Below are 13,966 nucleotides of genomic sequence, written 5' to 3' on the forward strand. Positions count from 1 at the left end.
ACAAAAAACCTTATTTGTCTATACCTCATCATCTACATATTTTATAGTTTAATTCAAGATTTGTACAAGTGGAAATATCTATTTATGTATAATTGATCCACCTAGTTTAATTCCTCGTCAACGAACATGTTGTTGTCACCAATCTTGAAATGACATATACACAAATGTTATATAAAACCAACAGTTGCGTACTGATCTTGTTTTGTGTTGTGTATAAATAAATTACATTTCCATATCTTTAACCTTTGTAAACAACGAACATGGCTAAACGTTTTCTACTTCTTCTTACTCTTCTTCTTGCTGTGACCGTTACAGAATCCGAAGCTTACTCGACGACGACGACGAGGCCCTTTCAAGGCTATAAGCCGGAGAAATTCACCCACCTCCACTTTTATTTCCATGACGTTATCTCCGGTGACAAACCTACCGCCATCAGAGTGGCCGAGGCCCCCGGGACAAACTCCTCAGCCATCAAATTTGGCGTAATTATGATCGCTGATGACCCGTTGACCGAGGGACCTGACCCGAGCTCGAAGGAAATTGGGAGAGCTCAAGGGATGTATGCGTCAACGGACTTGAAAGACTTGATCTTCACAATGGTCTTTAACTTGGCTTTCACGGAAGGACAATTCAAGGGAAGTACCCTCTCGATGTATGGACGGAATGCGATAATGTCGAAGGTGAGAGAGATGCCGATCATTGGTGGAACCGGTTGTTTTAGGTTTGCTAGAGGTTATGCACAAGCCAAGACTTATAAGCTTGTTGGTCAAGATGCCGTGGTCGAGTATAATGTCTTCATTTGGCATTAGTATTTTGTGATATATTTGTTGTTCAATGTCTTCCGAAGATAAATTGTTTTCAGTTTGGTTTGCTTATATTGTTTTTGGGTTTTTTTTGATAAATTGTTCTGTTTTTGTTGTGTTGTTTCAAGTTTAAAAGGTTTAGTTGTTTGAATATTTCGAGAATTGAGATGTGTGTAGTAATTCAAAGGGGAAGTCTATATAACACATGGACATGAAAATCATCTTCCTTCATCTCAAATTCGAGCAACAAAGCTTTTCTTGTTATTTTTTGTTGGAAGGCTTGTGTTCTATATATGTTCTCTCTTTATCTGTTAGTTAACTTTAAGAACTTTCGTAGTATCGTAAGACTAAGTTTGTATGAATATTCTGTCTTGGAGCATCTTCAATGATGGAGATGTTCATTTAGGTATCTCAACAATACAATATTAATACTTTTAGTTTTACTTAGTTATATTTACCATTGTGTTAGTTTAGTTAAAAATCGTGACCATAATATGTGGGAAACTGGAAACTCGGGATAGTTCGTATATCTTTTATTATCTAAAAATCAGTTAAGCATAATAACTTGTTCTATTTTTGTTGTGTTGTTTCAAGTTTAAATGGTGTAGTTGTTTGAATATTTCGAGAATTGAGATGTGTGTAGTAATTAAGGGTGGGTAGATGTATAATTTGGTGATATACTATTATCTAATTGAGATGTGTGGAGTAAGCATCGAATTTTTTTTTTTTGAAGAAAGCCTTTGGTAACGTTTTATATCTAGCCACCGTGACTTTATGAGTTTTATGGTTTAGGCTACAAACCAGTGGCTTTAGAGTGATGTTTAGCTTCTACATAGGATGAATTAAATTCAAGGGGAAGTCTACTTTGAATGGAGAGACTGAAAAAAAAACAGTTGACCCGTGCATGTGGGTCTCCTATTATCAATACACTACTAGATTTTAACCCGCGGTATACCGTGGGACGACATTCTAAAATGTATTCTTTTTATTATTTTTGTTTGGTATGTAAGAGTGTATTACTATATTTTGATTGTTAATTTTATGATTTAACCCGTAGAATATTATATGATTATTTATTTTTTATATAATCGTAATTTGATTAAATTAATTAAATAAGTATAATATTTAAAATAATGAAATGATACTGACATAATATTCGTTTACATAATATAATTTCATATTAAAATATTTTTGTGAGTTATACTATAGTAGACAACTCGTAAAAATATCTATAATCATAATTATGTAAATTATAACTCGTTCCATCACATGATCCGTGCTACACAATTATCAATAATACTTTAGGTTATACATTTTTGTATCGTTTGAGTAATATACATCCGTTTCTAAAAATTCAAATTACAACATATGCAAAAAAACTATATTTTTATTATACATATGTTATATGTAAGAATAAAAGTTTTAAAAACAAATAATACATTTAAAGATATTTAAGAAATTTTCAGTTTATTAGGGAGATATTTTAGGAAATTTTGTTAAATGTAATAAATACTAATTTCCAATTTTGTAATTTTATTATGATTTAATTACAAAATTTACTCTAAACTTTTGTTATTTAATTAAATGGTCATGATTTAATTATGTAAATATTACAAAATAAAAGGGTAAAACACAAAAAATACTTCAAAAATGTTAATATAGATTCATTATTTTTTATATTTAAAAAAAGAGTAGAAAGACAGCAAAAATATTTTGTCCTGTTGTGATAAAGACATGACAGATGTTGTAACTTGTCTACGTCATCTGTGTTTTGTCATAAAAATAATTGTTCACGTCATCTGTGTTTTGTTATGAAAATATTTTTTATTAATAAAATAATAATTTAAATACTTTTCTTTTTTTTCTTTATAACCTACACATTCTTCGGTTTGGTACAACACTCACACTTCTTCTTTTCTCACTCACTGGTTTTCTATCTTACTTTTGCAAATGTGTTTTTTTTTTCCTTAAATGACATACATTTTATATATAAATTTGGAAAATGAGCAATTTGAAGAGTTAATAATTCAACCATCATTGACATACTATCATCGCTATTTTGAAAGAGGGCCAGTGCAAACATGTGACTGGTTAGGATCAATGGAGAAATATATGGCGTCAAATTCAAGAAGATAATGCTGCATGTCTTTAGTGACGTACTAAGAATGTCACTTGATGGTTTTAGAGCACTATGTGACAAGTTACAAATGAGTTATGGTTTACAACCTACAGTGATTGTAAGCACATAGACATGAAAATCATCCTAGTTCATCTCAAATTCGAGCAACAAAACTTGTCTTGTTCTTTTTTGTTGGAAGGCTTGTGTTCTATATACATTCTCTTGTTATCTTTTGTTAACTTTAAGAATTTGCTTGCTATCATAAGGCTAAGTTTTTGTGCATATTTTTCGTTGGAGCATCTCCAATGATGGAGATGTTCATTTAGGTATCTTACAATACAATATTAATACTTTTAGTTTTACTTAGTTATGCATTTGACATGTGTTCTCATAGTTTCTTATGGGGTTCTCACAATCTCATAGTTTGTTTGAGAAATGGTATCTCATATTTTTCTTCCTCTCTCCTACTTATTGATTTTTTTATTACTTTATTGGTTTATATACTCTAGGAACAAACTTAGGGTTGCATGTACCAGACACCATGTAATATAGGGTTTCAATTAGGTTTCTCCTATATAGGGTAGACCCAATTCTACATATACGTATTATATTTTTATATGTGGAATTTGGTAGAGGCTAAAAGTATAGGTGGAACCTAGTTAAAACGCTATATAACAGAGTGATTGGTACATGCAGCCTGCAAACTTACGATAGAGTTTGTTGGATATGGGCCTCGGCCCATGAGACCCTCCTCCACTCTCTCCCTCTCTGCTCGGCTTAAAAGTGATGAAGCCAAGACAGGAACAAAAAGACAAAATAGTGAACATGCATTGGTACCTGGCCCATTAGGAGATCTGCCCACAACGGCTGGCCCAACAAAAACCAATACGCGGCCTAAAAGGAAAACAAACCTCGAGCTAGGTTTCGGTGTGCCCCGCCTGCTATAAAAGAGAGGTTCCTTGATGTGACAAGACAGAGAGAAACTAGGAATAGACTTAACTACTATTCGTATTTTAGCTCGTGTTAGTGACTGTAAAGATGATCACATTATCTTGTTAATTTTTTACCTTGTTAAATTTTTTGTTAGCGAATATAAATAACAAAAGGACATTGTCACAATAGTTTGAGTCAGATGAGAGAGAACTAAATAAAAAATTATCATGGCCCATTTTTTATTTAGTTTTAGATGTTCATAAACATATTCAGATTGTAACGCCCGTGTTCTGGAAATTAATAGGAGACTTGAATGTGTATAAGAATTAGGGTGGATTCGGTTTAGTTCCGATGGATTTCCTAAATTGGTCGATTTGTTTAATTGAATCAAAGAAGGTTTAATTAATGTCGGTTTAGGTAAACCCTGGTTTAATCAAAATTAAACCAAAAACCCTAGTTATATAAAGAACGCTTTATTCTCTCTTTTGTTTTGTTGCTGTTGTTTCTGAGAGTTGAGTTGCGAAAAGGAGAAGGAGAAGTTCACTTGTGAGAAGGAGAGGGTTTGCTTTGCTTTGGTGTTTAAGGCAAGAGAAGCAGATTCGTCACGTCCTGGTATAATAGATTTACGACGTATCAAATCTTATCTAAAGGTAATGAATTTTGGTAGGTTTGTTCTTAAGGCGTGTACGTTGATTCCTCCTTTTTACAGAAGTGAATTCGGATTAATACTCAGTGAGTTATATGCAGTTTGGTGAGAAGCGTTTTCTCTGTTGCGAACTGGGATCAGCATAGTTTGTAAGTGAGATCGTGGTTCCATAGCTTCTCTGATCGGCACCAATTTTTGTGGGCAGCTTTGTGACGTCTGGATCTTGCTTTGCACCGTGGGGATTAAGCAGTTAACGGTTGCTTTACGTTTTAGGGCTTCGTTTCTGCGGCTGTAGTTTTTCTGCTGTTTCTGTCCTTTTGGTTCTTAGATATTTTTGTTTGTGTGATTTGTTGTAGGACGTTGTTTAGCTGTTGCAGTCGCGAGGAGAGTCTTTCCTGGTTGTTTTTGTAATTCGAATCACCTTGTTCAGGTAAGTGCGTGACCATGAGCTTATCTAAGCGATTGAGATCGAGTGACTTGTTTTGTGATGATTTGTAGGTGAACTGGATGTGTTATTGGATGTTTAGCTTGCTAGATGTTTTGTTTTTGTTATATATGTGGGTGTTATCTCATTTCTTGTGTGTATAGCTCGTAGATGGGAGGATCGCCCTCACTAAGTATTTATGAAATACTTATGCATCTCTTTCTTTGATGCAGGTAAAAGTAAAGTGTGATCCGTGGAATCATGGCGAGGAGAGGAGGATGATCTAGGCGCTCATTGGTGTTTTAGATTATTGTTGGATTTGTTAGGGTGTTAGAATGGAATTTAGAAACAGGTTAGGATGATCATGTTTTGGAATAATGTTTGGTTGAACTTGTTGGTTTAATGGAAATGTTTTATTGGATTTTTGGTTAAGTCTTCCGCTGGTTAATATTGTTGGTTTACTTTAATGAGATTGCTTGGTTTAATTGATTTAAATTATTATGGCCGGTTTAGCTGGTTTGAATTAATTGGATTAATCCGGTTTGCATGTTTAAAAGAAAAAAAAATGGGGGTTCTTTCAATTTGGTATCAGAGCATTTACGGTTCTAGGACAAGATTTAATTGGTAAAAATTGTGATGTGATGTGTGAATTTCATTGATGAGGAATGATGATGTGGATTGCATACTGATTGATTGTGTGTTTAATCAATTGTGTGAGCATGGAGACCTAGATCATCCTCTCGAGCCTTCAATGAGATTCTACGGTAAGTCGTGTGGTTTGGTGATTTGTTTGGTGTTTTTAGCCTTCTGTTGTGTTGTAGATGGTTAGAGGTGGAGCTGTCGGTCGTGGTCATGGTCGTGGTCGTGGGCGTGGTCGCGGTAGGGGGCGTGGTGTTGCCTCGGGTAGCGACACGAGTGTAGGCCGGAATGCTACGGCCAATTTTGTTAGTGAGTCCCAGTCGCATCAGGAGGGGCCCGTGGGTGGTGAGAGTGTGAGTGCCGTGGGAGCTGGTTCGTCCGGGAATGGTACTAGTGTTGTAGGAAACCCGGTTGGGGGTGTTCCAACAGGTGGAGCCCATGATCAGAATAATCGGCTTGCGGATTTGCTGACGCAGCTCTTGGAGCGGTTTTGCTGACGTCAGTAAATCCGCAAGACAATCATTCTGACCCTGGGCTGCACCTGTTGGAACACCCCCAACCGGGTTTCCAACAACACTAGTACCGTTCCCGGACGAACCGGCTCCCACGGCACTCACACTCTCACCACCCACGGGCCCCTCCTGATGCGACTGGGACTCACTAACAAAAGTTGAGGCTATAAGGTTTTAAGACCGTCCACATAGGATTTTAAACGTTGAGGCTATAAGCTTCTAAGACCGTCCACATAGGATTTTAAACGATCAATCAAAATTAGCCATCTCACTAATTAACATTTTTACAGATTATTTTTGTTTTCAATTTTAAGATTTTTTGCAAAAACGATAAGAATATAAGATATATGGAAATAAAAGATATATGAAAAATATTTTGTATATTTATTTTCGAGTAAATTCCTAATTTTTAAAAGTAAATATTCTACAAGTTAGCCTAACAATTTAACTATAAATATAGGATCTCCACCACAACATTACTATACAATATAGTTGAATGGATATGCTTAAAATTTATAGCTCTAATTGATTAGTTTTTTGTAATTTATTTTATGATGATATGGTTTTTTTATTATTCTACTTTTTCTGAGATGCTTATCATTCACTTATAATTTTGGTGTATTGTTTTTATTATTTAGTCCAATTCTATCTTCTAATTGGAGTTTTTTTTATTAGGAATACTTTCTATATTAGTTTCTATGATCATGAAAGCGAATGAATTAGATATGATGTTAGGCAGACGAATGCTAAGGTAAAAACCACAAACCAATTTTTATAAAAACATATGAATTCTTTATTTTTTTTATTATTATTACTACATAGTCCATATTACTATCACTAATTTTGTCAAGTTTGTTCACATGTATGAAGTAAAAAATTTCAAATAAGAGATTACATTTATACAAGCAAAAATTCGGAGAAATAATAAGTGCTAAAATATATTGTTAAAAGATTATTTATTATATATGAGAGGTAGTAGCTGTACTATATATATTACTACGTACGGTTGTGATTAGATTAGGAGAAATGAGAAGTGCTAAAATATATTGTTAATAGATCATATATTATATGAGAGATAATAGTTGTACATTGAGTCAATTTGATTAGTTTTATTGGATGAAAAAAATAAAAATATAATAGTTGTACAAAAGAGAGTTTATGAGTTTAGATAGTCAAACGATTTATATAATGTTATATTTAAAAGAGCTAAAATAAAGAGAGTAGTAAAGAGGAATAATAGTGGAATTGCGGATACTAAAATGAGGAAGTCGTAGAAGTTAAGTCTACATCATATATTTCTGATATATCATAAAAATTAAATAACAAAATTCCATTAGAGCGTTGAAGGTAAAAAAGACCAGAGATATTTTCAAATGTTTTTAAAATTTTTGTTTTTTGTTCACCATTATATTAATATGAATATTTTAACTAATCATATAAAATTTTTAACTCTTTCTTTCTTATCAACACAATATTGTAAATAATATACAGTAAAACCTCTATAAATTAATACTCTACAAATTAATAAACACTATAAATTAATAAATTTTGCTGGTCCAAAGTCAGGACAGTGTAAAAATTAACTAAATTCGATAAGATAATAAGATAATAATCATTATATATATACTTATATGTATATGTTGAAATATCTCCTAGACCTCATCTCTATAAATAATATTTATGTTTTATTTTTAAACAAAATTCTCATCTTATAATATACTCCATAACCTCACAAAATTACCAAAATTTTCTTTATGTTTTCTATTTGTAAATATGCATCATATTCATTTTTTTTGTTTTACAAGATGTTAAAAGATAATAATTGACGTTTTAATCATATATTTGAATTTTTGTATATAACTGTATTTATGTTTTATATTTTTAGTCCACTGTTAAATTTTTTTCTAAACATAGAATTCAATTCTAAACTACAAAAAATTATATAATTTTAAAACGAATCTTATTTTTGTGAAATTGTCCTAATTCATATTTTCAAAAAAATTTAATAGTTAAAAAATACTACTATAAATTAATAATTATTAATTTACAATATAAAATAATAAATATTAATTTATAGATAAATTAATATCACTATAAATTAATAAAATATTGGGGTCCCAACATTATTAATATATAGAGGTTTTTTTTGTGAATGATACTCTAAATATAAATAAAAGAACATTTATGTTCAAACAAATCAAAATTAAAATGTTATTGTATTTTTGTGTAGTACCAATCAACGTATATTTAAATGGTTATTAAGTCTAAATTTTTTTATATAATAATTGATACATATATATTAGCGCATTGAAATAATTACTAAATCTATAATAATTTGAACAAGCAATACAAATATACCCGCGTGTAACGCGGGTTAATAAGCTAGTCTATACTATATAAAAGTTGACGCTAGAAGCTTTTGAGAGCGTTCACATAGGATTTTAAACGACCAATCAGGATTAGACATCTCAATATTTAACATTTTTTAAATTAAGATATTTTCTTTATTAAGTTTTTAATGTAAAAAGGAAAATAATAAGATTATGGACATAAAAGATATATTATAAACTATGGAGATATTTCTAAATTTAATATTTCATTTTCACAATAAATAAATGATATAAAAATAATCAAAATGCAAAATTTTAATTTTTGTTAAATTTTAAAACGAAAATACTGAGTTTTGTTTATTAAATTACCTAATAATTTAGTGTGAATATTGTGTTTGAGTAAATTTCTATTTTAAAAATTAAAATAGAGTTGGATAAATTTGGAGGCGAAACTAAGACAATCGATAAACTCGATAGATCTAAGTCAAGAGAAAAAAAAAGAAAGCACAACTCAAATTAAGACTCAACAAAAAGACTAGAAATGTGCAAAAAGATTGGCGAATAATGCAAAGGTGCAAACTTTATCGATGATTTTGACCACAAAGCAAAGAAAAGCGAAAGACTCGATCGATCTAAAAAAGACAAACCAAAGCAAGCAATACTTTGACTCAAACTCGAAAAAATAACAGAAATGTGCAGAAAGATCGACGAAAGATGCAAAAGTGCAAACTTTATCGATGATTTTGACAACAAGGCAAGGAAAAGCGAAATACTCGAACGATCTATACAAGAACAACAGAAAGAAAGAAAAAATCAAACAAAACTCAACAAAAGACCAGACAAGATGCAAAGACTCCGAAATTCATACAAAAAGATCGAGAAAAATATCCAAAGATGCAATTTTTATCGAAAAACTTTCAAACGATGCAAAGAAAATGGAAATAACCTATCGATCTATGCATAAAAACGACTTAAACAGATCTATGGTGGAAGATATGCACGAGGAAGAGCAAAACACGACCAGAATAAAAAAAGATGCAAAAACTCGTTTTTTTTTTGGTTTTTCTCGATAAAAGATGATGAATGCGAAAACTAACTCAACAAAAAAAAAGTAAAGGATACATACAACCATCAAAGAGGAACTTGGCTCTCATACCAACTAAAGAACCCCCGGATTCGATGAACTAGTCTATGGCACGGTCGTAGATTCACTAAAGATGACCTTCGGGAAAGGTTTGGGAATGGAGAAGACCCTTCGTACAAATGAAGGAATCTTCGAGAGAGATGTCTGGATTGATTCGACGACATGAGGGTTATGGAAGATCGCTCGGTACATCCGACTCGAAGATTAACGAAACTCGGTTTGAGAATCTCCAAGGGTTTTTGATTTCTAAGCTTCACGCTTTCGAGAAAACAAAGAGAGACGGAGAAAACAAAATCGATAATATTTCAACTGTTTCAAGCGTGTCCGTTTACAATCGAGAAACATGCCTTCAAATAGGCAAGGGTCGAGAGAAGGAGCCTAAAGTAACCTTAAACATGTCGCTACTCAAGGTCCACACAAAAGGAGAAAGAAAGAGCAAGTATTCTAACGGCTCCCCGGTAAAAAGTAAAAGGATCGAGAAATCGATCGATAGAAAGATAAAAGATTAAGAAAAGATCGAGGGAAAAGAAAAAGGATCGATAAATATTAATGAAGAAGGCTTTATTGATGGTGGTTGCCTTCTTGGGATAGAATCTTCACTTCCTCGTCTCCAAATCTTGTCTTCTAATGTTTCCAAGCCATGAGTCGAGTGGGAACAAAGTGGAGACGCATTAGAATCGCTGCCTCATTAAAACCCCGACGGTAAATCCATTTGGGACAAACCCAAAGTGGAAATTAGAGTATAGCTTGTACCGATGACTTAGGGATGTCTTCACTCGAGCGTGGTGGTGAAGACACACGTATCAAGCTTTCAAAATCTGGTTGCACTCGATGGTCCTTCGATGGTGATGCGTGAGATGGACCTTCCGTGAGAATGGTTGAACTTGACATTTTAGATGGATGATCGATGAAGACGTCCATGAGATGGTCTCGCCTTGCTCCTCTTGATGATCCTTGAAGGTATCTTGATGCATTGAAGACACATTGTTTTCCTCGGGTTGGTCGCTTGTTGATGACTTCGGGCGGACGGATGATGAACTCAGACGGACGGACATTGATCTAGGTCGGACAAACGGTGGTCTTGGTTGGTCGATGTCCGGGGTCATATCACCCGAGGTACCTCAATCTGAGCTACTGGTGGTGCTCCCAGCTGAGCCACAGGCTGTATCCACGGCTTAACCACCGGCTGCACAGCTGCTAACGCCGTCTGTTGCGCGTTAGGACACCTCGCCTTGATGTACCTTGTCTCCACGCGCGACTCACTCTTCTTCGGATAGCTCCCCATCTTGTGATCCATGCTCTCGCACCCAAAGCACCCCCGACCACCCTGACCTGCCTTCGAAGGGTCATCCCACTTCCTCTTATGTCTCTGAGTAGGCTTGACACCCCTACTAGGAACCAATTGCGGCTAAGCCTTCTTCCGCTGCACCGACGGATTAGGAATCACCACCTGACTTCTCAGCTCGCCCTCAATATCTGCCGCGACCTGGACCAGCTCCACCCGCTAAGCATAGGTTCACAACTTACATCGCACTCATATATCGTGGTTGAGACCTTTCATGATCCAACGCACCTGCATCTACTCCGGAGAATATACGAGCGCGAAAATAAAATTAACGACGTAAGTAAACATATTAACAAAGCTGAGAGTCTTTGGTTGATCATTGATAGTAAATAAAATTAACGACGTAAGTAAACATACTAACAAAGACGTATGCATGATGTGGTTCAAAGCCGAGAGTCATGGGTTGATCATTGATAGTGTACAAAGGATTAATATAGAATAATATACAATAATTAAATTTGGAAATACATATTTACAATCACTAAATTTATACAATAATGTCTTACATCAATCCTTCAATGATATACATTTAGCATATGTATTTTTATGCAGAGAATCAATTTTCTTTTTTTTTTGTTGAATCGGATTCATGCAAAATCCTTGTTTTTATTTTTATTCGTCGTTGTCCAAAAAAAAAAAAAAAAACCTTATTTTTATTTATAAATTGATCCATCTAGTTTAATTCCTCGTCAACGAACATGTTGTAGTCACCAATCTTGAAATGACATATACACAAATGTTATATAAAACCAACAGTTGCGTACTGATCTTGTTTTGTGTATAAATAAATTATATTTCCATCTCTTTTACCTTTGTAGACACAAAACAACGAACATGGCTAAACGTTTTCTACTTCTTCTTTCTCTCTTCTCAGCTCTTCTTCTTGCTGTAACAGTTACAGAATCCGAAGCTTACACGACGACGACGCCGACGCCATTTCAAGGCTATAAGCCGGAGAAATTCACCCACCTCCACTTTTATTTCCATGACGTTATCTCTGGTGACAAACCTACTGCCATCAGAGTGGCCGAGGCCCCCGGGACAAACTCCTCAGCCATCAAATTTGGCGTGATTATGATCGCTGATGACCCGTTGACCGAGGGACCTGACCCGAGCTCGAAGGAAATTGGGAGAGCTCAAGGAATGTACGCGTCAACGGACTTGAAAGACTTGATCTTCACAATGGTCTTTAACTTGGCTTTCACGGAAGGACAATTCAAGGGAAGTACCCTCTCGATGTATGGACGGAATGCGATAATGTCGAAGGTGAGAGAGATGCCGATCATTGGTGGAACCGGCTGTTTTAGGTTTGCTAGAGGTTATGCACAAGCCAAGACTTATAAGCTTGTTGGTCAAGATGCCGTGGTCGAGTATAATGTCTTCATTTGGCATTAGTATTTTGTGATATATTTGTTGTTCAATGTCTTCCGAAGATAAATTGTTTTCAGTTTGGTTTGCTTATATTGTTTTTGGGTTTTTTTTGATAAATTGTTCTGTTTTTGTTGTGTTGTTTCAAGTTTAACAGGTTTAGTTGTTTAAATATTTCGATAATTGAGATGTGTCTATATAGCACATGGACATGAAAATCATCTTCCTTCATCTCAAATTCGAGCAACAAAGCTTTTCTTGTTGTTTTTTGTTGGAAGACATGTGTTCTTTTCTCCAATGATGGAGATGTTTATTTAGGTACCTCAACAATACAATATTAATACTTTAAGTTTTTTGTTGGAAGACTTGTGTTCTTTTCTCCAATGATGGAGATGTTCATTTAGGTACCTCAACAATACAATATTAATACTTTTAGTTTTACTTAGTTATGTTTACTATTTTGTTAGTTTCGTTAAAAAGTGTGACCATGATATGTGGAAAACTGGAAAATCAGAATAGTTCATGTATTTTTTTCATTCCCTATATATTAAAAAAGAAGTACAAAAGTATCTCCGATCGGTTTAAAAAGAAATTTCAACCCGGAAGTTCTGATTTGGATATTCCATAAACGACTTACTCGCTTTTAACGAGTGATTACGTTTGGGGCCATTTTTTCAATGAATACGAAATGGGCCATCCTCAGCCCTTGACTAATAACAAAACATGAACGATTAAGACAACATTGATTATATGTTTATATGGAACAATTTTTTTTCAAATCTTAACAAAGCGTAACCATTTTTTATCAAGAGTGAACGATTGATTATATGTTTATTTAAACCTCTAGCAACTTAGGAAGAGCTTTTGTTGACCTTAAAAACTCGATTTCATACACCAAGGTCCCTACTATATTAGAAGAGAAGTACACAAGTCTTCTCGGATCAGATTTAGAAAAAAAAACTAAACCCAAAATTTTCAATAGGGTCGTAATAAATATGTATACCAGATTTTAATGGGTTTGCATGGATAATATTTATTTTTATGGAAACAAATATTTCATATTAATTTTCATGATAAATAAGCGATTTTTATTGTACGTTTTCATATTAATGTTCCTAACTAATATGCAAACTTTTTAAACTATATATTTAAATTTAAAATACTAAAATATAAAAACTATATGAAATTTTTTAAAAATACGAATTTATTATTTTATACAATAAGAAATCTTTGATATAACAAATATAAAAGATGCATATATGTATAACAAAACTTAACATTATTTTAATATATAAAAATTAAAATAATTTATTATTTATTATTTATCGATACTATTAAAGCTGAAGTACACAATGAATTTACACTATAGTTTCAAAATGAAATAATTATCATTTCTAACTGGGTTAACACGCGGATCTAACTAACTAAACGGATATGTTAATCGGGTTTAGAGATTTAATCTCCATCGTTCATTTTTCAGTTGATAAAAAAAAATTGGTTTTCAATATTAAAGGAAAGATAATTATTACGTTTGATATTTAACTTTATTTGTAAGATACAATGCCTAAAATTTAGCTTAATTGGCAAGATTTTCTTAATTTCAAATATTTTATAAAGATCTTGATCGAAATTTTAAACATTGAGTATTTTAATATTTGTTTTAATAGAAACCATTCCATGTTTTCTTAGTATGGAATATTCAA

The 13,966-nt window shown here is 33.2% G+C and overlaps 2 protein-coding genes across 2 annotated transcripts; both read left to right on the forward strand.

Annotated features, from left to right (window-relative positions):
• The first annotated feature begins 260 nt into the window (after window positions 1–260).
• LOC17875985 (dirigent protein 2) lies at window positions 261–1,024 on the forward strand. The gene has a single exon (XM_006281116.2). The coding sequence runs from the start codon at window positions 261–263 to the stop codon at window positions 807–809; it is 549 nt and encodes a 182-aa protein (XP_006281178.1). The 3' UTR covers window positions 810–1,024.
• Window positions 1,025–11,729: 10,705 nt separating this feature from the next.
• LOC17876735 (dirigent protein 2) lies at window positions 11,730–12,486 on the forward strand. Its single transcript, XM_006281104.2, has one exon. It carries the CDS (start codon window positions 11,730–11,732, stop codon window positions 12,288–12,290), a length of 561 nt encoding a protein of 186 aa, XP_006281166.1. The 3' UTR covers window positions 12,291–12,486.
• Window positions 12,487–13,966: the final 1,480 nt, after the last annotated feature.

This window comes from Capsella rubella, unplaced genomic scaffold (genome assembly GCF_000375325.1).
Source record: "Capsella rubella cultivar Monte Gargano unplaced genomic scaffold, Caprub1_0 scaffold_8, whole genome shotgun sequence".
Classification (NCBI taxonomy): domain Eukaryota; kingdom Viridiplantae; phylum Streptophyta; class Magnoliopsida; order Brassicales; family Brassicaceae; genus Capsella; species Capsella rubella.

Coding starts and splice junctions, on each gene's coding strand:
- LOC17875985 (XM_006281116.2), top strand. CDS start 261: ATGGCTAAACGTTTTCTACTTCTTCTTACTCTTCTTCTTGCTGTGACC.
- LOC17876735 (XM_006281104.2), top strand. CDS start 11,730: ATGGCTAAACGTTTTCTACTTCTTCTTTCTCTCTTCTCAGCTCTTCTT.